The following is a 22,037-nucleotide window of genomic DNA, read 5'->3' on the forward strand; positions in this document are numbered from 1 at the left end:
CCCCATAAATTACCTGATATCTTGTTGGTACATGGGTTTGCTTAGTAAAAGCTGATGTGTTGTTATAATAAAAACAAAGGGTTTATAAATATTTTACATTTTTAAACAACAGCTACGGTTTAGAATTCTTTTGGTCTTTTCCTGGCTTTTCTTTTAGCAAGATAGTACAGTCAACCACTCCGAAATAAATGCAACTTAAATTCATTTTAAAGATCATTTGTTCCTTGATATTCTGAACTGAGATTCCTTGCCTTAGAATGGAACATGTTTTCCTGGATCAAGCTCTTTCAGCAGTCTCCCACAATATGGTTCCTCTGTATTTTTACCCACATCTGTATGATGAAACAGCAAGAGCAAATCCAGACACTTCAGGAAGACTTTTTTTTCACAGAAAAGTACAGCTAAATGTACATAATTAAAATATTATTAGTGAGACACTTTGGTCTAGGTATGTCCTGTTACCCTAGACTGTTTTCATTCACTTTTGTCTCTAGAACAGTAAGGGGATCAGTACTTTCAGCATGCATGTTAATAATGTCCCAGGTAACTGCTACATTTGAACTTGGTGTTACTGTATCTCCTGAAAGAACACTTAGTCCACAAAACACACTTGGAATTCCAGTTCTTTCCTGAAGTCCCATTCACTTGTTACCTGAAAAAGGTCATTTCCTCACATCTGAGTTAGCTGGTGCCCCATGAAGCCAAGGCTTCACCCCCCAAAATTTCATATCCTCGGGTTTCAAAAACTTGAACAAGAGTTCAAGCACCACTTTGAGCAGGTACAAATGCAGAACTGAACTCCCCCAGTATTTTCAGTCTCTTGCAACCCTGGTGATTTCTCACCTGGAAAGGAATCCCCCTTGTCTCCCTCTTCTCTGGCACAGCTCAGCTCCCAGCTGTGTTCCCCAGGATTCCCTAACACTGCTTAGGGGCTGTTTCAGCAGTTAGAAAACACTGCTTATTTTTAGACTGGAAATGGAATCTCACTGTCCCCCCCCGCCAAAAAAAAAGTGTATTATTTTATTCCTTTTCTTGCTCTTATTTGGCTGCTGTCAGTTGTTACTGATTTTTAAACCAAATTTAGCTCCTTATGGAAATTACTGTTAACTGGTTATTTCTTGACTTACAGCATAAGTGGCAGGAAATGTTGGTCCTCTTTCCTTGGATTACTTCATGTGCTGAATCCTCTGGGTAGAACATTTGTGGTTTCTTTGACAAGGTCCTCTGCCTGCATGTGAAGAACCTGTATCTTATTCCATGTAACAAATAACAGTAATCATATTAGAACAGCTTATGCTGAACAAATACTTTTATTTACAAGAGCATATGTGAGTTTTAAAATAAAAAAATGAAACAAGTCTATTTCAGTCTTCAGCTTGCTTTAGCTTAAATCACCAGCTCGACTCATTTGCCTTTCTAGTTTAAAGATCAAATTTGTGGCAGAATGGCAATAACCTAGTGATTTGGTGCCAATTTGGCACTGGAAAGCAGCTGGCCCAGCTCAGTCTCTTCGCACATAGAAGATGTTGTAGCCCAGTTCCAGCATGCCCCCGATGAGCAGGGCCCAGAGCGGGATGAAGACGTAGGCCAGCCTGACGGAGGTGAAGCGCTGCAGCTTGGCGCACAGCGCCAGGCAGAAGGCCAGCTTCAGCAGCATGGCTGTCAGGTACCACACCTTCTTCTTCATGTGCTGCGAGCCGTTGCGAGGGTCGAAGCCCGACTTGCACCGCCCGGCCATTTTCACAATTAACATCACCAGCAGGATCGTGTCAAAGATCCACACCGGGATAAAGATGAGGAACCAGTTCCATGGTGCTTTCTCATCCAGCTTCAGCACCAGCATGATGAGGAAGAGTAACGTGAAAAGCCATGTCAGCAGCACTCTCTGCGCCAGGGACATTCTCATTTAAACAGCTTTGAGAGGGAGCCCTTCGCTGTCAGCAACAACCTAACAAAACAGAAAGGGGGAGGAGGGCATCAAAAGCTGGCACTACACCACCCCCAGGCATATCCCATAGAGGAGACCAATTCCTTGCTCTTGCTTTCCCACTCTTCACCCACACAGTGCTTCCCAGCACTTCCCATGACTACCATGCTCACAGCTGAACAGTGTTGGTTCCAGTCCACCATTCCCCTGGAGTGCTTTAAGTCAGCTGTGTAAGTGCCTTAATCTAAATTTGTTCTGTGAAACGGACTGTACTGTAATCCTAAACAAGCTGTCAGATTCATTTAAGGATTTTTGAATGCTAAGAATATGTTTAGATCCCTTTCCCACCAGTACCGAGGCACTCATAGCTAATACTTGAAAACAAAACAACCGCAGTAAAATGTGAGCCCTGCACAAAGGAGCACAAAACCCCTCGGAGGGACCCTGCAGTTTGCAGAGCTGCAGCTGAAGTGACCTGGGCTCAAACGGAGCAGGGGAGCACTGTCCAGCTTTCTGTCAGCCAGCAATCTTGAAATTATTAAAACTACAGATAACGTTTGCTTTTTGGCAGGTATCTCAAGTATTCAGACACTGGCTGACAGGTTTATTGGCTGGGTAAGGATATTTAAATTTCTCTGTAGTCATGATGAAAGAAAAACAAGACAAATGCATCTGCCACTACAGTCATAAAAGTTAAGGTTTTATATTCCTAACTGGCAAGTTTTAACACTGCATCTGCCAAAAGCCTTTCACTACAAGTGTAAAAAACAGAAGTGTGAAGGACTGTGATCTTCCTTTAGATTTCGTGCTGCAAAAATGAATAATTTTTACCAGTGAAATGGTGCTGAAATAGGTATTTGCATTATCTAAAAAAATTGAGTTAAAAATGTTAATAATTCTTTTTAGAACACTAATAGTCTTTCACCTGAAATAGGAAAACGAGCGTTGATTTGACTGTCCCAGACTACAAAAACATTTGAATTACTGAAAGTGCAATGTTGTTCTGAAGCATGGAATCCTGAGCTGGTGCTGAGGGATGGACAGGGGCTGCTCCCCCTCTGTGCCCCAGTGCCCAGAGGCTGCTGCTGCGTCCTCAGTGTCGTTTCCAATGCTCACAACATCACCGGGCTACGGCTGCTGAACTCACCCAACAAGCAGAAATCTATCGCCACCTTTCTCCCTCTAAGTGGGAGAGATTTTTGCCAGGTTAGGAAATTGAACAAATTCTGTGCTCAGATAAGATTTGCTACTGGAAGAAGAGGAAGTAAAAGTTGCTGTCTCAACTGGTTATGAGATGACCTGCCACCTTACCGTGAGGGGATAACAATTTTGTACATCACTAAAATCATCCTACGGTTTAAATCTGCATCTTCTGATCCACAGTTCAACAGATCTACTATTTTGTTCCATCTGGGTTTGAAGTTTGAATGGATTTGATTTAGTGGATAGCAGTGGGATTTCTCATAAGAAGATCCAGTTTTCCTTAAAATAATCTAAATTGGAGTTGCAGTCAGTGCATCCTCTCTTTGTTTTGGGCTGACACTTGTGTTCAAAGCAGGCCAGTTCCCTGAGCTAACTAGCAAAAAAAAAAAAGAAGTTTAAAGTAGGATTTTGTAGTTTTGCTTTTCACAGTCTCAGTTCTGCTCAGATCACCAAAGGGTCTGGTGACAGCCAGTTCTGACAGGGTGGAACCAAGACCCTTCTCTTCCTTAGGGAAGAGGTGAAGCTCAGAAGCAGCACTCGAGAGTTAAGGGGACAAAAATATCAGAGGAGGTTTGGATAGCATTGTTTTGCTCTTGTTACAGAAACAAACCTAAACCAGCTGGCAGGGGATTACAGAACAATTCCTATGTCTGGCCTAAAGCATTTACAGTGTTTTGAAAACACTTCCAATATTCTCAAGTGCAAGTCTGTGGCTAAAGTGAAGAGTCATGCTCTGAAATGAAGTTTCAAGATCCTTTTAATGAGAATGTTTTTCAAAACCAATTCTAGAAGTCAATGCTACAAACACTACAAGAAGGAGACTCTCTTATTAGCAAACAGGAGAAAGCAGAAACCAAACAGAAACAGACTGGAAACTTGGGTCTGAAAGGAACAAAGAAATCCAACACTCTTAGAAGTATCAGGTTATCAGATACTCGAAGAAGGTGCTATCACCTGTCTCTGGAGGAAACACAAGGCTACTGAAGATGTATTACACAGGGCTACTCCATTTGAAGGTTGCTCACTCGAAAATACTTTCAGTTTGCCAAGAACCACTTTGCAACAACTGGAAAAAACAGGCAGAAAATTCTGCATGGGAAGAAGTTACGCTGCCTTTCTCTGACCTAACAGACACTACTGCCAGATTGGGCAGGACTGCAAGGCTCCACTCAGTTTTAGAGGCATTTTTTGATGAAAACTCAAGCAAATCCAAGTGTACTTTTGAAATCTTAGAGTCCAAGTACAGAAAGCTACCAGATTTTGAAGGCTGAGAGCTGGGTATAGAGCTGACATAACAATGCAGGGTTTGATTACAGGGAGCATTTGATTATCTCATGCTGAAAGAAGGATGATGGGCAGATTCTTTGCTGGAGCCCATCTATCCCAACAAGACGGGTGACACTGGGAGAAGGATGCAGCTGTGCTACAGGTCTGAGCTGGCTCTTCAGCGAGAACACTGATGGGATGTCAGAGTGTGGAAATAAAAAGCTCTTGACTCCTATTATAGGACCTACATAATTAGGGAGTGAAAATTTTCAGTGAGGAGAAACTACCCAAGGAGCATCACTGACCTTGGTGGGATGATCTGCATAACGAGGATATTATGATAGCTAATTCTGTCCTGTTTAGAAGGAAAAAATAAAGAGGAAGGCAACTTATACATGACACTCAGCTCATAGAAACGATAACATGAACATTTAGATTTAAACCTTGAACATCTCCTAAAAAAGTCCTGAGATTCGTATTATAGTGAAACCATATTAAACAGAACCCTACTTCGATTAAATACCGTTTTAGAGCCTATTCCGATCGTAAGGGTAATTTAACACTTCGAAAGGAATACTGCAGTAGGCCCGGTTTAAAACCCCGTTTAAGAACAACTCTGTATTCACAACCTCGGCCCCTCTCTCGGCCTCACGGCCTTGTCCCGCCAGGCCCCGCTTCCCCGGCCGTGTCGGAGGTCCCCGCGGCGGAAGCCCCCCTCGTTGCCCGCCACCTACCGCAGATCCCGGCGCATCCCCCGGTCCGCGGGGCCCGCGCTCAGCTGAGGGGGCTCCGGGCCCTCCCCTCCCGCTCCGCCTCAGGGAACCGCCCGCCTCCCTCACCGGCCCCGCGCCTGCTATTGGCCAGCGGGGACGCGCGTCCTGCCGCCCTCCATTATCATTGGTCAATAGCGACGTCGCTCAACTAAATCCCGCCTCCCTCCCCTCAGCCGTCGGTGACGCCCCTCGAGCTCGGGCCGTCCCTCCCTCCGGGGGCGGCTCAGCCTGGAGCCCCGCCCCCGTCGCCAACTGGTGAAGGGAGCTGTCCGTCACCGCGGCCCCGCCTCTGCCTCGCAGCCTGTCCGTCAGGCGAAGCCCCGCCTCCCTCTCGCTGTCGTTAGACGGCGATCCCGCCAGTCACGCCTTGTCCCCGCCCCCCCGGGGGCAGGAGGGGCCGCCGTTGGCTGCCGGCCCGAGCAGGCCCCGCCCCCGGCCCGGCGGCGCGCGCGGGTGGCGCGCTGTTGCTGCCGCCGCTGCCGCCTGGCCGCGCGCGCCGCTCCCCCCCCCTTCCCGCTGCCCCCGCCAGCTGTTGCCTCGCGCGCGCCTTCCCGCCGCCGCCTCGCGCTCCCGCCGCCCTTGCGTGCGGCGCGCGCTGCCCCGCGGCACCGGCCAACGGTGAGATGGCGGCGGGGGGGTCCGGCACGCGGGGGGGCTCCGGCATCCGGGTGCGTCCCCGGCCCGCCGGGGCAGCGGCGGGCGAGAACCGGGGCGCCGAGTTCCCCGCGCGGCTGGGGAAGGGGCCGGCCGGGGCGCGGGGGGCGGCCGGGGCGAGGCGGCGGTGCCCTCTCGGTGCTAGGGCACAGCGCGGCGGAGGCGCGGGGCGCGCATCAGCGGTGCCGCCGCGGCTCTCCCGGCTGGGCGGCGGGAGCGGGGCGGCTGCCGCCCCTCACCCCCTCCCGGGGGAATCCCGGCCGGGGCACGGGCGGGCGGCCCGCGGCCTCCGCGGCGCCGCGGTTCCCTCCGGCGGGTGCCGGCGCCGCCGGGGCGGGGGTCCGAGCGCGGCAGGAGCGGCCCCTGCCCGCAGCGCCGCGGACCCGCGTTGGGTCCGGCCGGGCAGCGGCCGCGCCGTCCCGGAGCCGTCGGTGCCCGGGCTGCCGCGTCCTCTGCCGCCGGCGTCGGTGCGGGCGGCAGAGGAGCAGGTACGGTCCGGGCCCTCCCCGTGCTTGGGGCTCTGCTGTGAGGCGCCTTCTCCCCACTGGGCTGCTGGAACGCACCGTGAGCTGCCTCAGTGCCTGTGTCAGGTGATAGAACGTGTCCTCTGCTTCCTTTGAAAGGTCCTGAATTTCAGCATCTTCGTGTTCGTCTCTGACCTCGTCTCTCGTATTCTTGTGTTCTACATGCGTTCGTGGTTGCTTTTTCTTGACCCCTTTTTTTGCCCCCCCTTTACCACCCTAAAACAGTGACAACCTGACTACAGCTTATCCTTGGTTTTCCATTTGGGAATCAGAATGTTAGGGAGCTTCTCATCACTCAAAATTTATGCCGTCACATTCATTTTCTTGGTGTTTATTTGCTGTCTTTTCTGTGAGAAACAAAGGAGCTGGGGCAAATTTATCCCACAGTACTAGAACTGTCCAGGTGTTTGTAACTTTTACTCCTGTTTCTCATCCCTAGCTGAGTGCGTGTTACTCAGGTGTGTCAGACGCGCTGAAACTTTGAGTCCGTAGTGTCAAGCTCTGTGTTTGGTATTTTGCCTTTTATTGCTTTTACATGTTATTGGTCACTTGAAAAGTAATGCTGCTGAGTCTTGCATTGTGTTCCAAATTTGCCAGTGTCTTATCCATCTGTCATATAATTAACTGGAAAAAGTAATTAATTGGAAAACTTGACTTGTTGAAAGTTCTTTAATTAATGTTCTGATTTTTTTTGTGTGTGTGTGATGAAATGTTTCTACAGAAAACACAGCTTGTCTTACACTTTGGATATGCGAGTTCTCTAATAGGAATGAGACTACGTGTGATGTGTCATCAGTAATTTGTCTGCTTATATCTTCCTGTTGATGATGTTAAACAGATGGTGGTATCTGTTCTATCAGGGAGAAGTGCATCACTTGAAATAACCTGTTAATCCTAGTAAGTGAATCCTAATATCTTCAGCTGCACTTGGAGTGGTCAGTGAGCAGCAGAAGGATGTATTTCTGTTACATACATTAGTGCTTGGCATCAGACTTTCTATTTCCCTGAGGTTAAGAGGCTAAAAGTGTTCTGTGAATAAGTCTCTGGGTTATAAATAGCTGTATGCATTTGGCTATTTTTGTAGCTCTGAAGTTTTGGTGATCTTCTTTGGTTTGCCTCTTTGCTTGGGACTCCCTGGAAAGGATAATCCTTTTCTCGGAAGTCTTATTTCTGTTCCAGTAAGGTGTTTATGGATGTATGTACACACATCACCTTGATGGACTCCTTTGTACAGTATTTGCAAGCAACTTTCATTTCTGAAGGTGAAGGTTGAGAGCAGTGCTTGGAACTTGTGTATTTAAGGTCCCAATTAATGTTTGAAGTGGAATGTTTGTGCAGTTAAACCGTTCTGTTGCTACGTTTTACTGCCAATGTATGTTTTTATTCTGGGTATAAATATTACCAAGGATAAAACATGAGCCTGAGTCACCAGAAAAAGAATTTGGAAACCTGGTTGGTTAATTCAATGTTTGTACTATAATTTTTTCCTCTTGTGTTGTGTGGAATGTGACATACAAATAAGTTGTCATTAATGGCTGGGAACTCCGTGGAGCATTTCAAGTATTCTGGTAATACTGGATTTCTCCCAGAGCAGAGTTAGCTCAGCTTGTCTCGAAAACTGGATCCCATAGCTGCCGGGTGTTGGTGTGAATTCTGAGAGAAATCAAAGCCCTGCAGGTTTTGAAATAGGAAACAGTATTGGTGTGTTTAAGGGGGGAGACATAGGTGTGGTAAAGAATTCCAGTCAGTTTGGGCCAGCTGACCAGGCAGTGAGGAGTGGAGCACTCTTGGAGCTGAACAATGCTGTTCCTGTCACAGCTGGCAGGGGTCACTGGAAAGCAATGCACTTTATTTCTTTCCCAGTTCTTCAGTGTTACATATACTGTCTTCCTTGGCTTTTTCTATATATCTGTCTTGACTTATTTCTAGTAGAAATATTTTTGAAGATTTTTTTTCTTTTCTCAGGACCCCTGTAAGTGAGAATGATAGCAGTCAAAGATTGGGGTTTGGGTTTTCTTTTGTCTGTGAGGAAGTCTTTCCCATAATAAACAGTGTTGTTTATGGATTCATCATAGACAGTTTGTGTGGATTTTTAGTGAGACTTATTAAGGGTGCAAAGGTTGTACAATTGCTTTCTTTGTCTGTCTTCTCCCATTTGAGTCACTTCTTACTCAGAGGATGAAACCAAAGTTAATGGCAACTGGAAGACATTAACTACCTACACTGTGACAAATTTTTATAAAACTTTTGACAGGCAGTGACCCAAATTATTATTCCTACCTAAAAAGGTAGTCATAATTGAGTCTCTCCCCTCTCCAAGAAGGGAGCAGGTGTTGGGCAGTGTATGTGCTAAGCTCTGAGCCATCAGCACTAGCCTACTTCTACTGGCCCAGCCAAACATGGGATGGTTGTTATGATGGGTGGGGGGCAGGAAAAATTATGGGTGGGGTGGAACAGGACAATAGGGAGCTGTGGGACAATGGTAAAAGCAGGCAGACTTAATTGCTTCTGCCCACAGAGCAAGGTAGGCCTGTTTTTTCAGTGATGTTTCTTTGTTTTTTTGTGAAGGAAACAAAACAAAACTCCTGGGGTACCTGTCAGAGGTACTACTGCATTTGATAGTTCGAGGACAATTGACCACCATTTACTCAAAGATACGTGATGGTGTGAAAAGTAACAGACTTTGAAAGCTTTAAATGTCATGTTTTCTCCCTTGAGTTTACTGTGTTATTATTCAAAAGGTCCTTCTTGAGGGATGCAGAGGAAATGGGTAACTATTTGAGGAAATTATATTCGAATTTTTAAGGAGAACCTGAAGAGCTTAATTAATTGTCATAGGGGAAACAAGAGTTAATAGTAATTACAGCTATAGTGTTTTGCTGTGTAATGTTTGCGTATGCTCTACATGTTAATCATAGAATAATTTAGGAAAGGGTCAGTGGAAGTCATCAGTCTGGTCCAACCCCATCTGAGAACAGCTTCAAAGTTAGAGCAAACACAAATAGAGAGATAGCCATTGTGTTGTCAGGGAATTTGGAAATACAGCTTGTGTTTGTGATGGGGTTTTTTGTGTGGTGTTTGTTCGTTTGTTTTGTTTTGTTTTTTTATAGTTGAAGGGGAGGATATCAGGGAGTTCCCAGAACTATTGTCTTATTTTTTAATTTATGTATTTGAAGGGGATTTTTTTCCAAATTTGTTTCTGCTGGAAATACGTGTAGTGTTCAGTATTTAATTCTTCACTCATTTGAGGTGGTCTTGGTAAACATTCTCCAAAGACCCTAGATGGCTTCCTGGAATGAGTCCAAGCACTGGACTCCTGTTTGCAAATAATTTCTGTTCTTAAAAAATAAAATACAACTGCAGAGTGGGAGAAGAAATTAAAGCAATATCACATCAAACGTGAACTCGTGCAAGCCTTGCATTTTGGAAGGTGGCCAGCGCCAGATGCTTTTGGGGTTTAGGTGGCTGGCAGATGCTGGCTTGGCAGCTGAACACTCTTGGTGTTGATCTGTCCAGGGGACAGTTTGTTCTGTGTGTGGCTCATGCTCTCCTTGGTATTGGCTTCTGGCCCTTGTGGGGTTGGGTTCAGGGGAGTGTTTGGATGGTCGAATACAGCCCAGTGATCTCTTTGGATGCTTTCTTGCATCCTGGGTTATGAAGCTTGAGATTCCCTCAGCTGTGTGTTTATTTTTTTTCCCTTATTATTAATGTTATTGTGTGTTTAAATAGCTGCTTTCTTTTTGAATGGGAGTAAAATCTTGGCTTCAGTGACTTCCTGTGGCAGTGAGTTTAACAGTCTACTTATGTGTTGTAATAAAATATTTCTCTGTTAAAAATTTGGCTTCGCTATCCTCTCATCTTAGTTAATAAATGATGTTGCCTGTATTATAGGGAAGCTGTTGTTTTCTTGGTTCTTATTTTCTGTTTTTCCCTTGAAGTCTCATTTAATTTATTATAATGCCTTATTTTTCTGTTCATGGGTGTCTGTTTTAATACGAGAGTCTTTCAAGTGGTTGGTAATTCATAGCCCTTCTCAGAACCCCTCCCCCAACATTTTAATATTCTTCTCCCAATAAAGTAGGTGTATTTCAAGTCAGGTTGCACAGCCGATTAACAGAGGTGTACTGCAGTGTTTTCCGTGTTGTTCCCATTTTGTTCAGGTCTCCCTGCTCTTCTGACTGTATTATATTGGATGGAAGAGGACCCTGAGCTGCCAAAGTTCCTTTCTGGATTTGAGATATCAGTTCTTAAGGCTTTGAGTGGTGTTCATAGTTCACTCCCCTGTAAGCCTTCCCTTACAGATAACATTGACATGGTTGATTCTGAATTCTATTTATTTTGCCTTTTCATTGTTAAAGTTTATACATATTCTTAAGCTTTGCTAGTTTAAGATTGCCATCTATAAATGTTACTGCTTCAGGTTTTCTTTTCTTCTTTGCTGTATAAAAGATAAATATAGTGAGCACTGCTAGACCTTTTTACAGAAGCTTAAAATTTGGAATAATTGGGCAGGGTTCAGTTCACTCTGTTTCAGAATTTAATTTAGGCAGTACTCCCAGGGGCAGCCAGACCCTGGGGCTGGCTCCTGTGCAGTGGGCTCCGGGGCTGGAAGCTGCTGGCTGAGGACACTGGACTGTGCTGATACTGGTTTAGAGTGCTTAAAACCCTTGGGGAGCCTTACAGGGCCATCCTGACCTTCGCCCTCAGTTGTGTGGATGTGTCTTTAGGAAGAGAGTGCTTCTGCTTGAGGTTCCCTCTCCAGAGCTCTGGGAGCCAGCAGGAATGTGGGACATCTCGATTTGTAAGCTACCCTTACCTGTCAGGGCCTGATGAGCAATGACATGGTGTCTGTGTTCATCTCTCTAGTAAAAATCTGATGGCTGGAGTACTTACCTGGAATTTGCCATTTCTGGATGCTCTCGTCCTTTAATAAGGTGGTCAGCAGGCTCGTGTATGCTGCATGAGTCTGAATGTCTGCCTCTGTCACTGCAGTGTGCTGAGGTATGTGAAAGCTAGTGGAACATAAACAGACCAGACCAGGAAAATTTAGTCTGTTTGATTTCAGGATTAGGATGGTTCTGCATGAAGGAGAACGGGGATTTGTGTGCACTTTGCCTTGGACTGGCACTGAATGGAAGAGCTGCAGGCCAGTGGTCTGTGATCCAAGGAGCTTCTGGGCACCAGTATCGGGTGATCAATAGCCTGCTCTGTGCAGACTGATGCTGCTGTTAATCTTCATTGTCCAATTAGCTAATTGCAGTGAAGAATGTTGATTCCAGATTTTGTTCAGTGTTTTGGCTGGTTTTGATCTGTGGCAATGTTTGCTTTTCATAGACAACAGACTGTTTGGAAGTCTTTCTAAAGGTTCTTTGAAAGTCCACATATGTTCTGTCACTTGCTCTTGTTTATCAGTTAGTTTGACATGTCCAGAAATACTGATAGACTGAGACATGATCGTCCTGTGTAGAAAGTGCTGATTAGACCCTATCAGATAGTCTTTCGGGCATAATGGTGTTCCATTTTTAATGATTGTTTTGAGGACCTTGCCAGATACACATGTAAGGCTTGTTACTCTGCAATTCCTTGCTAGGATCACTCCAGAGACTTTTTTTTTTTTTTTTTTTAAGAATAGAAACTCAACATTTTCAACTGTGTTCCTACAGAGCAGCGGCTGTTACAGGAGGCAGCAGCTTTTTCTGACAGCTCAGCCAATTCATGCCTCAGCTGCTTCAAAAACTTGCTGGATAACTATTTGTAGAACATGATGCTAACTTAGTGATTTAGGAGTGGTTTTCAGCTTCCTGACTGTAGTCATCAAGAAACCACAACTCTGCCGTGCAGTGCCTGGTGACAGATAAACATGTCTTCCTAAACACAAGTCAGTATTTCCAGTGAGTAAGATTTACTGCTGTGTTAAGAATATCAAGAAAGAAGAAAGGAACATGGCATTTTATTTCAAGGTAGTAACTATATTTGTTTGTTTGGAGGTTTGGGTTTTTTTCCAAGTATTTGTTAAGGCAGCTATATATATATAAATTAAAAACTTGGTATTTATAGAAATTTTGTTCCTTAATAAAGTTGTTGCAGTTGTAAGACCTGATGTATATATGCAGTGTTTCAGGGATTTATCAGTATAAAGTTGCAAATGTTTCATGGGATGTGTATGTGCATGTAGTATTCAGTACAAAAAAAGAGGAATAGGAAGAACTTGAGATGGACCATGTGCTGTTTTTAATTTATTTTTTTTAAAAAGATACAGCATTCTCAGAAATGGCTTGTAGATCCAGTGTGCTAACAGCTATTCCTGTATTTGGTGAGAATTTTGAAGCTGACATTTCTTATAGTAGATAAGAAACAAAATTAACTTGAGTCTAGTTCCCTTTAAAGACTTGGATTTTTCTACTTTACTGAACAGCAGAATATGTTTAAATATTGGAAACATTTTGCTAATGAATAAAAACTGCAGCAGGCTCAAAAGTAAATTATGGGAGGTGTAGAATCTTGGAATTCTCAGTTCAGAGTCCTTCGCCCCTATTTTTATAAGTAAGGTATCTATGAGATTGTCATGGTACTTCAAATGGAGCCAGGAACCAGTTATGTAACAAAATTAGGAAGCTTGCACAGATATTAAGGCTTAGGGAGATTCCAGAAAAGGCTGCAACAGTTGCAACAACTGCACGCAATGTTCTTTTACCAGAACCTGAAATAAATCTCAGAAATCCTGCTAGTCAACATTTTGTTGCTATTTCAGACAGTTGTGTAATTCCCTGGCAAAACAAGTATTCCATGGGTGAGAGTTACTTTGTGCGGCACTTTTTTCCTTCAGATATTGGTGGGTTTGCTGTGGAAGTGCAGATGGCTCAGTTGAGTGTACTTCCATTCACATTTTGAAAGCTGGTTCTCAGTACATGCTCTGTGAGTGTCTGTGCTGGCTTCCTTTGGCTGGTGAGTGATAAAGGGCATGAGCTTATAAGGAAATATGCAGCAGCAGCAATAGGATCAGATGCAGTGGTTTGTGGGCAGAGTACTGAGGCCTGAGAAAGGATCAGCTTTCCTGACATCTCACTGGAGGCACAGGCAGGCATGGACATGCTGCCAGATGTCTGTCTCTCATCATATATCACGTTTGGTACATCTCTGTTCATAAAGAGCACAGCAGCCAGCATAGGGTCTGATTCATGTCTTATTGTTGCTGCTGTTGGCCTGATGAAGCAGGCCTTCACAAACAAAAACCTCCTGAAATAGGCGTGTAGGGATGTTAATCAGTTGTTTGAGGGGGATGATATTTTGCGTTTTCAGATTTTTTGAGGGAGGGTTGGGTTTTTTTGAGATGGAGTAAAGGGCAGAGTTTGAAAATTAACTCTTATTAGCAGCATCCTAGGAATGCTAGTGTCCAGTTTTAGCAGAGTTCTTGGTCTTCTTTGGGGAAAGCAAATATGTTAATTCCTTTTTATTTACAAACTGTTATGACCTTGAGTTTGCAAGATGGCCTGGAGGGGCTCGGCAGGCATGGCATGCTGGTTGCTGGCCATCATCCTTTGGATAGCAGTGTCTGGGATTTTCTTAATTTGACTTTTTTCCTTCTGTTTTGACTGATGCAGGTTTTCTTAAGGGAAGCTAGAAGGAACATGATAAAACCTCCATTGAAAGGTGTGAACCTGGGAGTGACAAGTTTCTCATTTGCTTGTATACAATTTGCAATTCCGAAATGCTGTTTTGAGAACAGTGATGCATAGATAAAGTACTTAAAAAGAACAGCGAGCACCTTGCTTAGTATTTGATGTTCCCTTTCAAAAAGGAGATGTAGGTTTAATGGTTTACGTGTAATGCACATAAAAAGTAATTCTTTTGGATTCTTTTGGAGCACTGCTTTAAGGCTTTCATCCTGTTCTTCAGCAGTGGCAGAACTCCCTCCCCTGGGTTTGAGTGGAGGAAGGAAGGATGGCTCCTGTTAAGTTTAGTGCTGTATCTGCATTACAGGGATACCTCCCTTGCTTTGTTACTCATGGCAGAAGCAGCTTTTCAGTCAACAGCGGGTGCCTAATGTGAGTAGGCTGTTTATTTGGCTCATTTTAACTTAAAATATCAAATAATGCCAGCAATTTGATGATAATGTTAACTTGTATTTTGATGTTGAACCTAGAGAGATTTTTCTTCATTAAAGTTGTTTTCTAGCTGTGGATAAATAAGTGTAATGCTTTAAGAGAGTTTGTGTGATACAAATGTTGCTATAAAATTAGTAGTGTAGGCCATAGCCTTTACTGTTCTGATTCATTGTCTTTTCTTACTCTGCATGCCAGGGAATCTTAGTGAAATTATGCCTATGATTGCAAAACTGCAATATGGAGGATCTAATGCAAATGGTAGAACAGTTCTGTCTTGGGAAGCAGTTGAAACTAGGTTGTAGCATTCTCATGGCTTTCTATGATAACCTTTTGCAAACTGCCTTTAAGCTCCTGAAGGTACTAAAAAACAATGAGTTTTTATAAAACATTTGAGACAAAAGCAACCTAAGTTTTGCAATTTTAATTCTGATGATGTATAGCGAACGTGCAATTTCATTGCTTCATCAGTCTGTGATCAAAACGAGTTCAGAAGGACACTCAGGACTTGACTCAACAGCTGAATGATATCTTGACCATTCAGGTTGAGATTGCTATGAAGGGAGCAGGTTCCTTGAAATATTTAGTGATTCACAGTGTTTACAGGCAAGGAAAGCAACTATTTGCCTATGGCTCCTTGCTTGTGCTGTATTTTTAATTATGTCCTTTTGCTAGTTGATGCTGCTTAGACTTGCGTATTCTTAAAAGAAGTGGTTTTTTTCTTTGTCACTATGGAAGAGCACAATTTTATTCTGAACTTCTGTCAGTTCAGATTGCTTTAGACTGTCATTTAGAAATATGTATATATTTGTCTGACTAGGGTTACCAAAGCCCTGTGGATATGATTAAAATTTCTAAATACACTTTGAATTTGTTTAAATCCTATCTTACACAATAAGCACTGCAGTACTGTGGGGCTTGCATGAGCTCTTAGCAGCCTAAAGACATCTAAATAAAATTTCTGTGGCTTTTGAGAAACTGCAAATTGATTGCAAGGTGTATTGTGTAATATGATTATGACCTGAGCTGGGAAGTAGTTAAGAAACCCCACCTCTGAACAGGGATCACCAAAACTAGGTAGACTTCTCTATTAAGCTTTAAGAAAGTAATGAAGTTTTGATTTTAAAATATTACTAATTATCCATAGCATTAACTGTGAGTTTGATGGAAATGTAACAAAAGCTCTGTTGAATGTTACAGAGATGTTGTGATCATGCTTTTATATCTGGATGCTCTGTCTAATCCCTGAAGCTGGGAGTATTTTTTGTGTTGCTCTTAGTCTTCAGCTAGTAAAGATTAAGTTAATCTTGCTGTAATTAGTCTTGCACAGGATGTTGTATAGCTAAAGCTGGTCCCTATCCTAGATGCAGGTATTTAACACAGAACAGAGGGCTGGGTGCAGAGAGGGAGAGGGGAGAGCCAGGCAGAAGAACAGGCACTGCTCTGTGGTGCTTGTGTTTGTCTTTCAGCTGTTTTCACCTGTTCACTTTTACCCAGTTGTACTGGTGAGCTTTAGAGCTGGGCTTTACAGGCTGACCTCACATCAATGTCAGCTGGAAACGTGAGTGACAGAGGAACTTGTAATGCACATCAGAGTTCTGAAATTGCTAAAATGCTTAGTCTCCAGTCTAAGGTGTTCAGTGAGCTGTGGGCAGATAGTCAGAGCCAGGGCTGCAGCTGAAGTGCCTTGAATTGTTTCCATCCATGCCTCACCCAGATAAGCTAGCTTCAGGCTGAGTCTATTAAACTCATAATGTCTCATCTCACCTCATTAAAATCCCCAAAACCTAAATCCCCAAAACTAAAAATCAAACCACAGACAAATCCCAGCTCCTGCAAATGGAAACACTGTACAGAAATAATTAAATAAACCTTTTCACCTTTCATTACTGTGCTGTCTCAGAAATGGTTGTGTACCTCTTACAGAAAGCATGTGATATTTCCTAGTAGAGGTATTTTTACTTAGCACACCAAACTGTGTTTTGAGACATCCATCCCATGATTTTGTCATATTTACTTTTGTAAGCATCATCTTTACATTTGTTTATGCAAATGTGTATGCAAATAAGCTTTAAATGCCACCAAAATAGATTCTATGGAGGATTTAATGCAGAGAGTTTCTTAAAAATATGAAAACCATGGATAATCTAAATAACAGGTTTGTTGATAGGAATCACATAAAGCTACTTCTTTCTATTTGGTTTATGGTTTTGTGAGGTAATTGTTTCTTGAGGCAAAGGATTTTTGAGTGAATTTAAAAGCTACTACAAACAAAGGTTACTGCCTTTAAAATGGCTGATCCATTTTTAGCCATATTCAATACGGTTCAAAGTCTTGGATTCATGAGTTAATGTTTGGTTTCCTGAAAAATCATTGACCTTGGAGAAAGGCATCAAGTTAAAGTAGCTGTTGAGGGAAAGGTTTCTGCCCAGGTTCAAGCAGTTCTTTACTGCTGATAATGAGTTGTTCCAACCTTTCTCTCATCCTGTGATTAGGCTGGTAGGAAGTAGGGTGTATTGTATTTGAGAGGGGTGACATTTAAGAGAAATGAGAAGGAGTTGAAGGTCCTCCAAGATGAGGTCATGAAGGCAGGGAAGGCGAGGGAGTAAGTGTGATCAGTATCTGTGTGGCCCCTTCCTGCACTGGCACCTCCGTGGCAGTGAACTGCTGCCACTGGCTGTGTGATGTGGGTGGTGTGTATGGGAAGGGTTTTATGTCACTCTTGAGTCCAATGTAGCAAAGGATTCCTAAAGTCAAGTTTAATTGAAGAGGTTTTCCAATAGGAAAGCGAGTCCTATTGTGAGCTCTGTATGGATGAGGAAGAAAGGTGACCAATCTGTGATATGCCAGGTTATGTCAGAGTCTCTCTTGGATTCCTTCCTTTTATGTGATAGTATTTTTATATTTATTGTGCCAATGAATTCTTAATAATGGATAGCTGCTCTTAGAAAGACTGTGTTATCAGAAGCAAATAGATCAGAAACAATTACAGATGTTGACAGAGTCATGGCTGCCAGCTTTAACTGACTTGATGTGACTTACATGATATTTTCAACAGTGGAAAAACTGAGGTGTTTTCTTGCTCAGTTGCACCAATTGTCAGTGTTCTGGTATTTCTGGAATTTTCAATGTCTAAGCTCTCTGAGACATTTCTTTCTCTTGAGTTGTAGTTTTATCTGAAGTTGCATAAAAGATACTGGAGTTGCATTGTTAGAAATCTTAAAAATAGCTTTGTTTGGGAAACATGAACATGTATGGCATTATGTTTCTAAGAAATCCTCAGGCACTGATGTATCAATCCATTTGTTGAAGGTTTGTACTATAGTGTATATGGTGCATGTCCAAACTAAAGGCAGTATTATTTGCATCTTTTAAGTGATGCACTGTATAAAATAGGAGTGTGTCCATGCACAAGTCGGAGAAGAATGAACGAACAAATGTCAGTACAGAACTGAGTCTTTTGGAGGGTCATTTTTTAAAATAAATGGAATCATGCTGAGTTGGAAGGGAGCCATAAGGATCATCAAGTCCATCTCCCTGGCCTTGCACAGGACAGTCCCATGGATGTGGCCCTCCTTTGGATGCTGTCTCATAGTTTAATGTCTTTTTTGTTGTGGTGCCCCCAGCACTCGAGATGAGGCCACCCCAGTGCAGAGCAGAGTGGGACAATCCCCTCCCTTTCCTGGCTGGCCATGCTGTGCCTGATGTCCCCAGGACAGGGCTGGCCCTCCTGGCTGCCAGGGCACTGCTGGCCATGTCCAGCTGTCCACTCACCAGGACCCCCAGTCCATTTCTGCAGATCCTCTCCAGCCTCTTGTTCCTTTCTTGTCTTTATACACAACCAGGCTTGTCTCAGCTGCAGAATGTAGCACTTTCCCTTGTTGAACTTCATATGGTTAATACCTGCTTTAAAAAAAAAACCCAACCCTGAAATTTTTGGTGATGAATAATGTACAGTAAAGTGTCATGAGTTACTCTAATGCTTAGGTCTTCCCTAAAGACACTCACTTTAATCTACTGTTTTGGTTTCCATCCCATTTGTTGAATGTTGCATTTTCCTTTGCCTTTCTTATCTCTGTAAAAGCTGTAAACAAATGTCTTTAAATCAGGAGGTAGATCCCAAATCATCTTTTACTATAAAATCTGCCTGCTGGTTAATTAATAATTCTTGCTTCCTCTTAATGAAGAAATATAAGGTGTAATATTATTGTTGATACTGACAATCTTTTAGTAAGTGCAATATTTTTACATGTTACATTTACAAGGTGGATCTTGGAAAATGCTTGATTTGTAGTTTGGTCTTTGGGGACTAAGCCACTGCCATCCTTATGGAAATCCTTAACCACGTCCTTGCCATCAGTGAGGCCACACCTGGGGTGCTGAGTCCAATTCCGGGCTTCCAAGTACAAGAGACACACAGATATACCTGAAGGCTTCTTATGTTTTTCTTTTTCTTCTTTTTAATGAACTCTGGCTGACTGATTGCACAAAAGAAGGCTGTAAAAATTAATTTCAAGATACAAATATTTTACGTAGGCTGAAAGTTTGGGTTGTGGGGTTTTTTTTATACTGAAAACCAATTACAGTGGCATCAAAGATTAACTAATGCTATTCCTATTTGTTACCAATAAAACAGCCACAGAATTTTTCCTTGGTTTTATATTTTTGACTTTTGACTTTGGGTCTACAGTTTTCACGAGGATATTAATTTTATGGTGAAGTTCTAGCACTGGTATTGTTTTCTTCTCCAAGTATATCTAATAGTCTGTATGATTTTTTTCTTGCATTTTATAGTTACTCTGGACTTCAGGGTACTGTGTTGAGCTAATAACTACAGGTTGCTTAATTTATCAGAAAAGAAAAAGCTGCATGTAATATAACACTTGTGAGGTTCCTGTGAGACAGTGACAGCTCATCTCTGTGCAGCCTGGGTGTTTCACTGGGAAGGAAGGACAGAACTGGGTCCTTTGATGTCCTGTAGCAGCAGATTTGGATTTTTTGTTTGCCAAGAGGAGAAAGCCCAAACTCTCACTAAAATAGAAATGAGGCAATGTGTAAAGTAAATACAGCTGTTCAGCTATTTGCAGGTAACGGGAGTGTTTCTGCATTCCCTGTTTGGCCTTCGTAGGGAAGTGGAAGTAAAGTTCTGTCTCTTTCTGTTAACAGCCTAAAATGACTCTGTGAATTCAGTGGAATAAATGGCGTCCAAAGTAACTGATGCTATAGTTTGGTACCAGAAAAAGGTAAGATTTCTGTTTGTTTTTGTGGTGGCTTATTGTGTTTATGTGTTAATGTAACAAATATAAAATACTTATGCATTACTTGTTAGCATTGGATGAGAGTGAGTAGCTTGAAACTTCCATAGGTAAATAAATATTTAGTGAAATGAAATAGCTTTTGGTCTATGCTGAAAACTCCTTACTCCCTTGGTTACCTGTGCTCTACAAAAGAAAGAAATTTTGCATTCTTGGTAGAGTGTTAATGTGTACAGGAGAATGTTGTTTCAGTAGCACAGAAAATAATCCTTGCATTTAAGTAGAAAGTAGGAATTGAAACAAATTTTCTGTCAGTAACAAAAAACCTGTATAATACCTACCCAAAAGAGAGAGTCCGGGTTCTCCATGGTTTATTGAGTTTCTGTGAGTTAGTGTTTTCCTTGGGTCTGAAGCTGTCTTTTGGAGAGGGTACATCTTGTCCTTAAGCAAATAGTGGCAATGGTCTTCAAAACCGAAGTTCTGGTTAGCTTCTAGCAAAGCAACAGTTACTTTTTAGAAATAAGATAGTACTGGTCTGCTTTGTTAGGGCTTTACAACAGTGAATTAAATGTGCAGTTGAAAGAGCAGAAAAATTAATTTTGCTGACTTAATTTATACTGATCATTCAATTATGTGTTAAAAACTTGAAAATAACATGCAGTTTAATGATGATTTGTTTGTTTGTTTACTGTGTACTCTGATTTGGAAGACGACTTGTAAAGGATCTAATGTAATGAAATTCAGTTCAGGGGACAGTTCAGGGGACAAAACCTCATGAAAGGGGAAAGTGATGTTGATTTTACCTGCTTCCACTCATTCTCTCATACACTTGATTCACTCACTGTGTAGTGATGTCAGAATGCTGATATCCAAACACCAAGCTGTGTTTGTGTTTGGTCTGGCCAGGATCCCTCTGTGCAGTGCAAGAGGTGCTGGGTGTCAGATCCTCATCACGTCTCGGAGGTTGTTTTTGTTGGTGATGATGCACTATCCTGTGGACAGATCTTTTATGATATTCAGCTTTACATAGATGGTCCTTTGATGCAAGAAAAAGCCTGCAGTCTCTGTAGATCTTAAGTGAAGTTCATGTTTGCTGTCTGGTTGTTTTTAGTTTTGTTTTGTTTCTGAATGCCTCTCTGTTTTCCTGTTGGTTATACAGTAAGAGGAATGGCATATTTGACGTGCTCCAACTTTCCATCCTGCTGATGATAGGAAGGCAGGATGAGTCAGTGGTGTGATTTTACAGAGGGCAGGCCTCCTGCTCTTGTTATAAACAACCCATTCCTCAATTTTTCTTTTCCCAGGACGTTGCTCCTAGCAGGATTACTTGTTATCACTACAGGTCGTTCTTTTAACCCTTGTTCTGTGTTTTTTCCAATGATTTCACACACATTTCCTTTTTTTTTTTTTTTTTTTTTTTTGTTCATAGTAAACCCAACATTTCTATGGTGAATCTCTGTAGGTTTTTACAGAGGGTTGCTCAGCCAGGAATTGCACAGTGCCTTTATGTCAAGGAGTTGTGGTAAAGTGACTTCTGTTACTTTTGGAAGGACTGAGCTGTCTTCAGGAGGTATAAGGTCATGTATAAACCAGATGTTCTCCCTGGTGTGAGCAAAATTTAATTGCAATCCACACGTGGACTGGGATCTGCCAAATGAGCAAGTTATGTTGCTTTAGTGTGAGGAAGTGTAATGTTTTGAGACAAATGGCTGTATTGCAGAAAAGTTGCAGATGTTCATGTGAATTAGGCTGTGATTTCTTAGCTACATGTATTGAGGGTTCTCCTGGATCTGGCTGGTAACCCCCAAGAGTTTTCTAACGCTGTAGTGTGTTGTGTGTGATCTGTTCCTGGGAGTATTGAGACTCTTTCACTTATGCCCTTGATTATGCTTATTTATTTATTTGTTTAACTCTATTACATGGCACAGTATTTTTTACCTGTGGATTTACCTGTGTTCTTTAAACGAAAGATTTCAATTTGGAGAACAGAAAGAGTTGTACAACTGTTTAGTTGACACCAGACTTTTTTTTCTGTTGTTGCTTATGATGTCAAGAAACTGAACTGTATGACCTGTTGTTTGCTTCCAGTTTTAAATTTCAATTTCAGTTTTTACTGTAGTTGTCAGAGTTGTCCCACTGGTTAGATCTCCTGACTCATCACAGCTGTAACTGGAATTGAAAGTGGGGAGGGATAAAAACATACTGCATTCTGGTAGTAGAAGTTTGTTTCTGGGCAAGAGAGAATGAGGGTTGCAGTCAGTATTGATCAAATTGATATTACTTGCCTCTATGATGAAGTTAAAAAAAAAAGCTGTTGTTTTGGGGAGTTGTTT

At 42.6% G+C, this 22,037-nt stretch overlaps 2 protein-coding genes across 6 annotated transcripts in view; one reads left to right on the forward strand and one right to left on the reverse strand.

Annotated features, from left to right (window-relative positions):
• Positions 1 to 1,291: 1,291 nt before the first annotated feature.
• On the reverse strand, positions 1,292 to 5,274 carry TMEM60 (transmembrane protein 60). 2 transcript variants are annotated; one of them, XM_063396953.1, is made up of 3 exons: positions 5,131 to 5,225; positions 4,702 to 4,751; positions 1,292 to 1,948 (listed from the first exon to the last, which is right to left on the reverse strand). In XM_063396953.1, the coding sequence occupies exon 3, from the start codon at positions 1,904 to 1,906 to the stop codon at positions 1,502 to 1,504; it is 405 nt and encodes a 134-aa protein (XP_063253023.1). In that variant the 5' UTR covers positions 1,907 to 1,948; positions 4,702 to 4,751; positions 5,131 to 5,225; the 3' UTR covers positions 1,292 to 1,501. The 2 variants fall into 2 exon arrangements, with proteins under 2 accessions (XP_063253023.1, XP_063253022.1); XM_063396952.1 differs by lacking the exon at positions 4,702 to 4,751 and having other exon boundaries at positions 5,131 to 5,274.
• Positions 5,275 to 5,654: 380 nt separating this feature from the next.
• PHTF2 (putative homeodomain transcription factor 2) overlaps positions 5,655 to 22,037 on the forward strand; it is a 61,904-nt gene continuing 45,521 nt past the window's right edge. For 3 of the 4 annotated variants that reach the window (XM_063396954.1, XM_063396957.1, XM_063396956.1), the window contains exons 1-2: positions 5,655 to 5,787; positions 19,616 to 19,692. In XM_063396954.1, coding sequence (XP_063253024.1) covers positions 19,648 to 19,692 — 45 coding nt within the window. In that variant the 5' untranslated portion in view covers positions 5,655 to 5,787; positions 19,616 to 19,647. Of the gene's footprint in view, positions 5,788 to 6,269; positions 6,414 to 19,615; positions 19,693 to 22,037 lie in introns of those variants that run through there. The other variant, XM_063396955.1, reaches the window with a different exon arrangement.

The sequence above is a fragment of the Prinia subflava genome, chromosome 4 (assembly GCF_021018805.1).
Source record: "Prinia subflava isolate CZ2003 ecotype Zambia chromosome 4, Cam_Psub_1.2, whole genome shotgun sequence".
NCBI classification, from domain to species: domain Eukaryota; kingdom Metazoa; phylum Chordata; class Aves; order Passeriformes; family Cisticolidae; genus Prinia; species Prinia subflava.

Coding starts and splice junctions, on each gene's coding strand:
- TMEM60 (XM_063396952.1), bottom strand. CDS start 1,906: ATGAGAATGTCCCTGGCGCAGAGAGTGCTGCTGACATGGCTTTTCACG.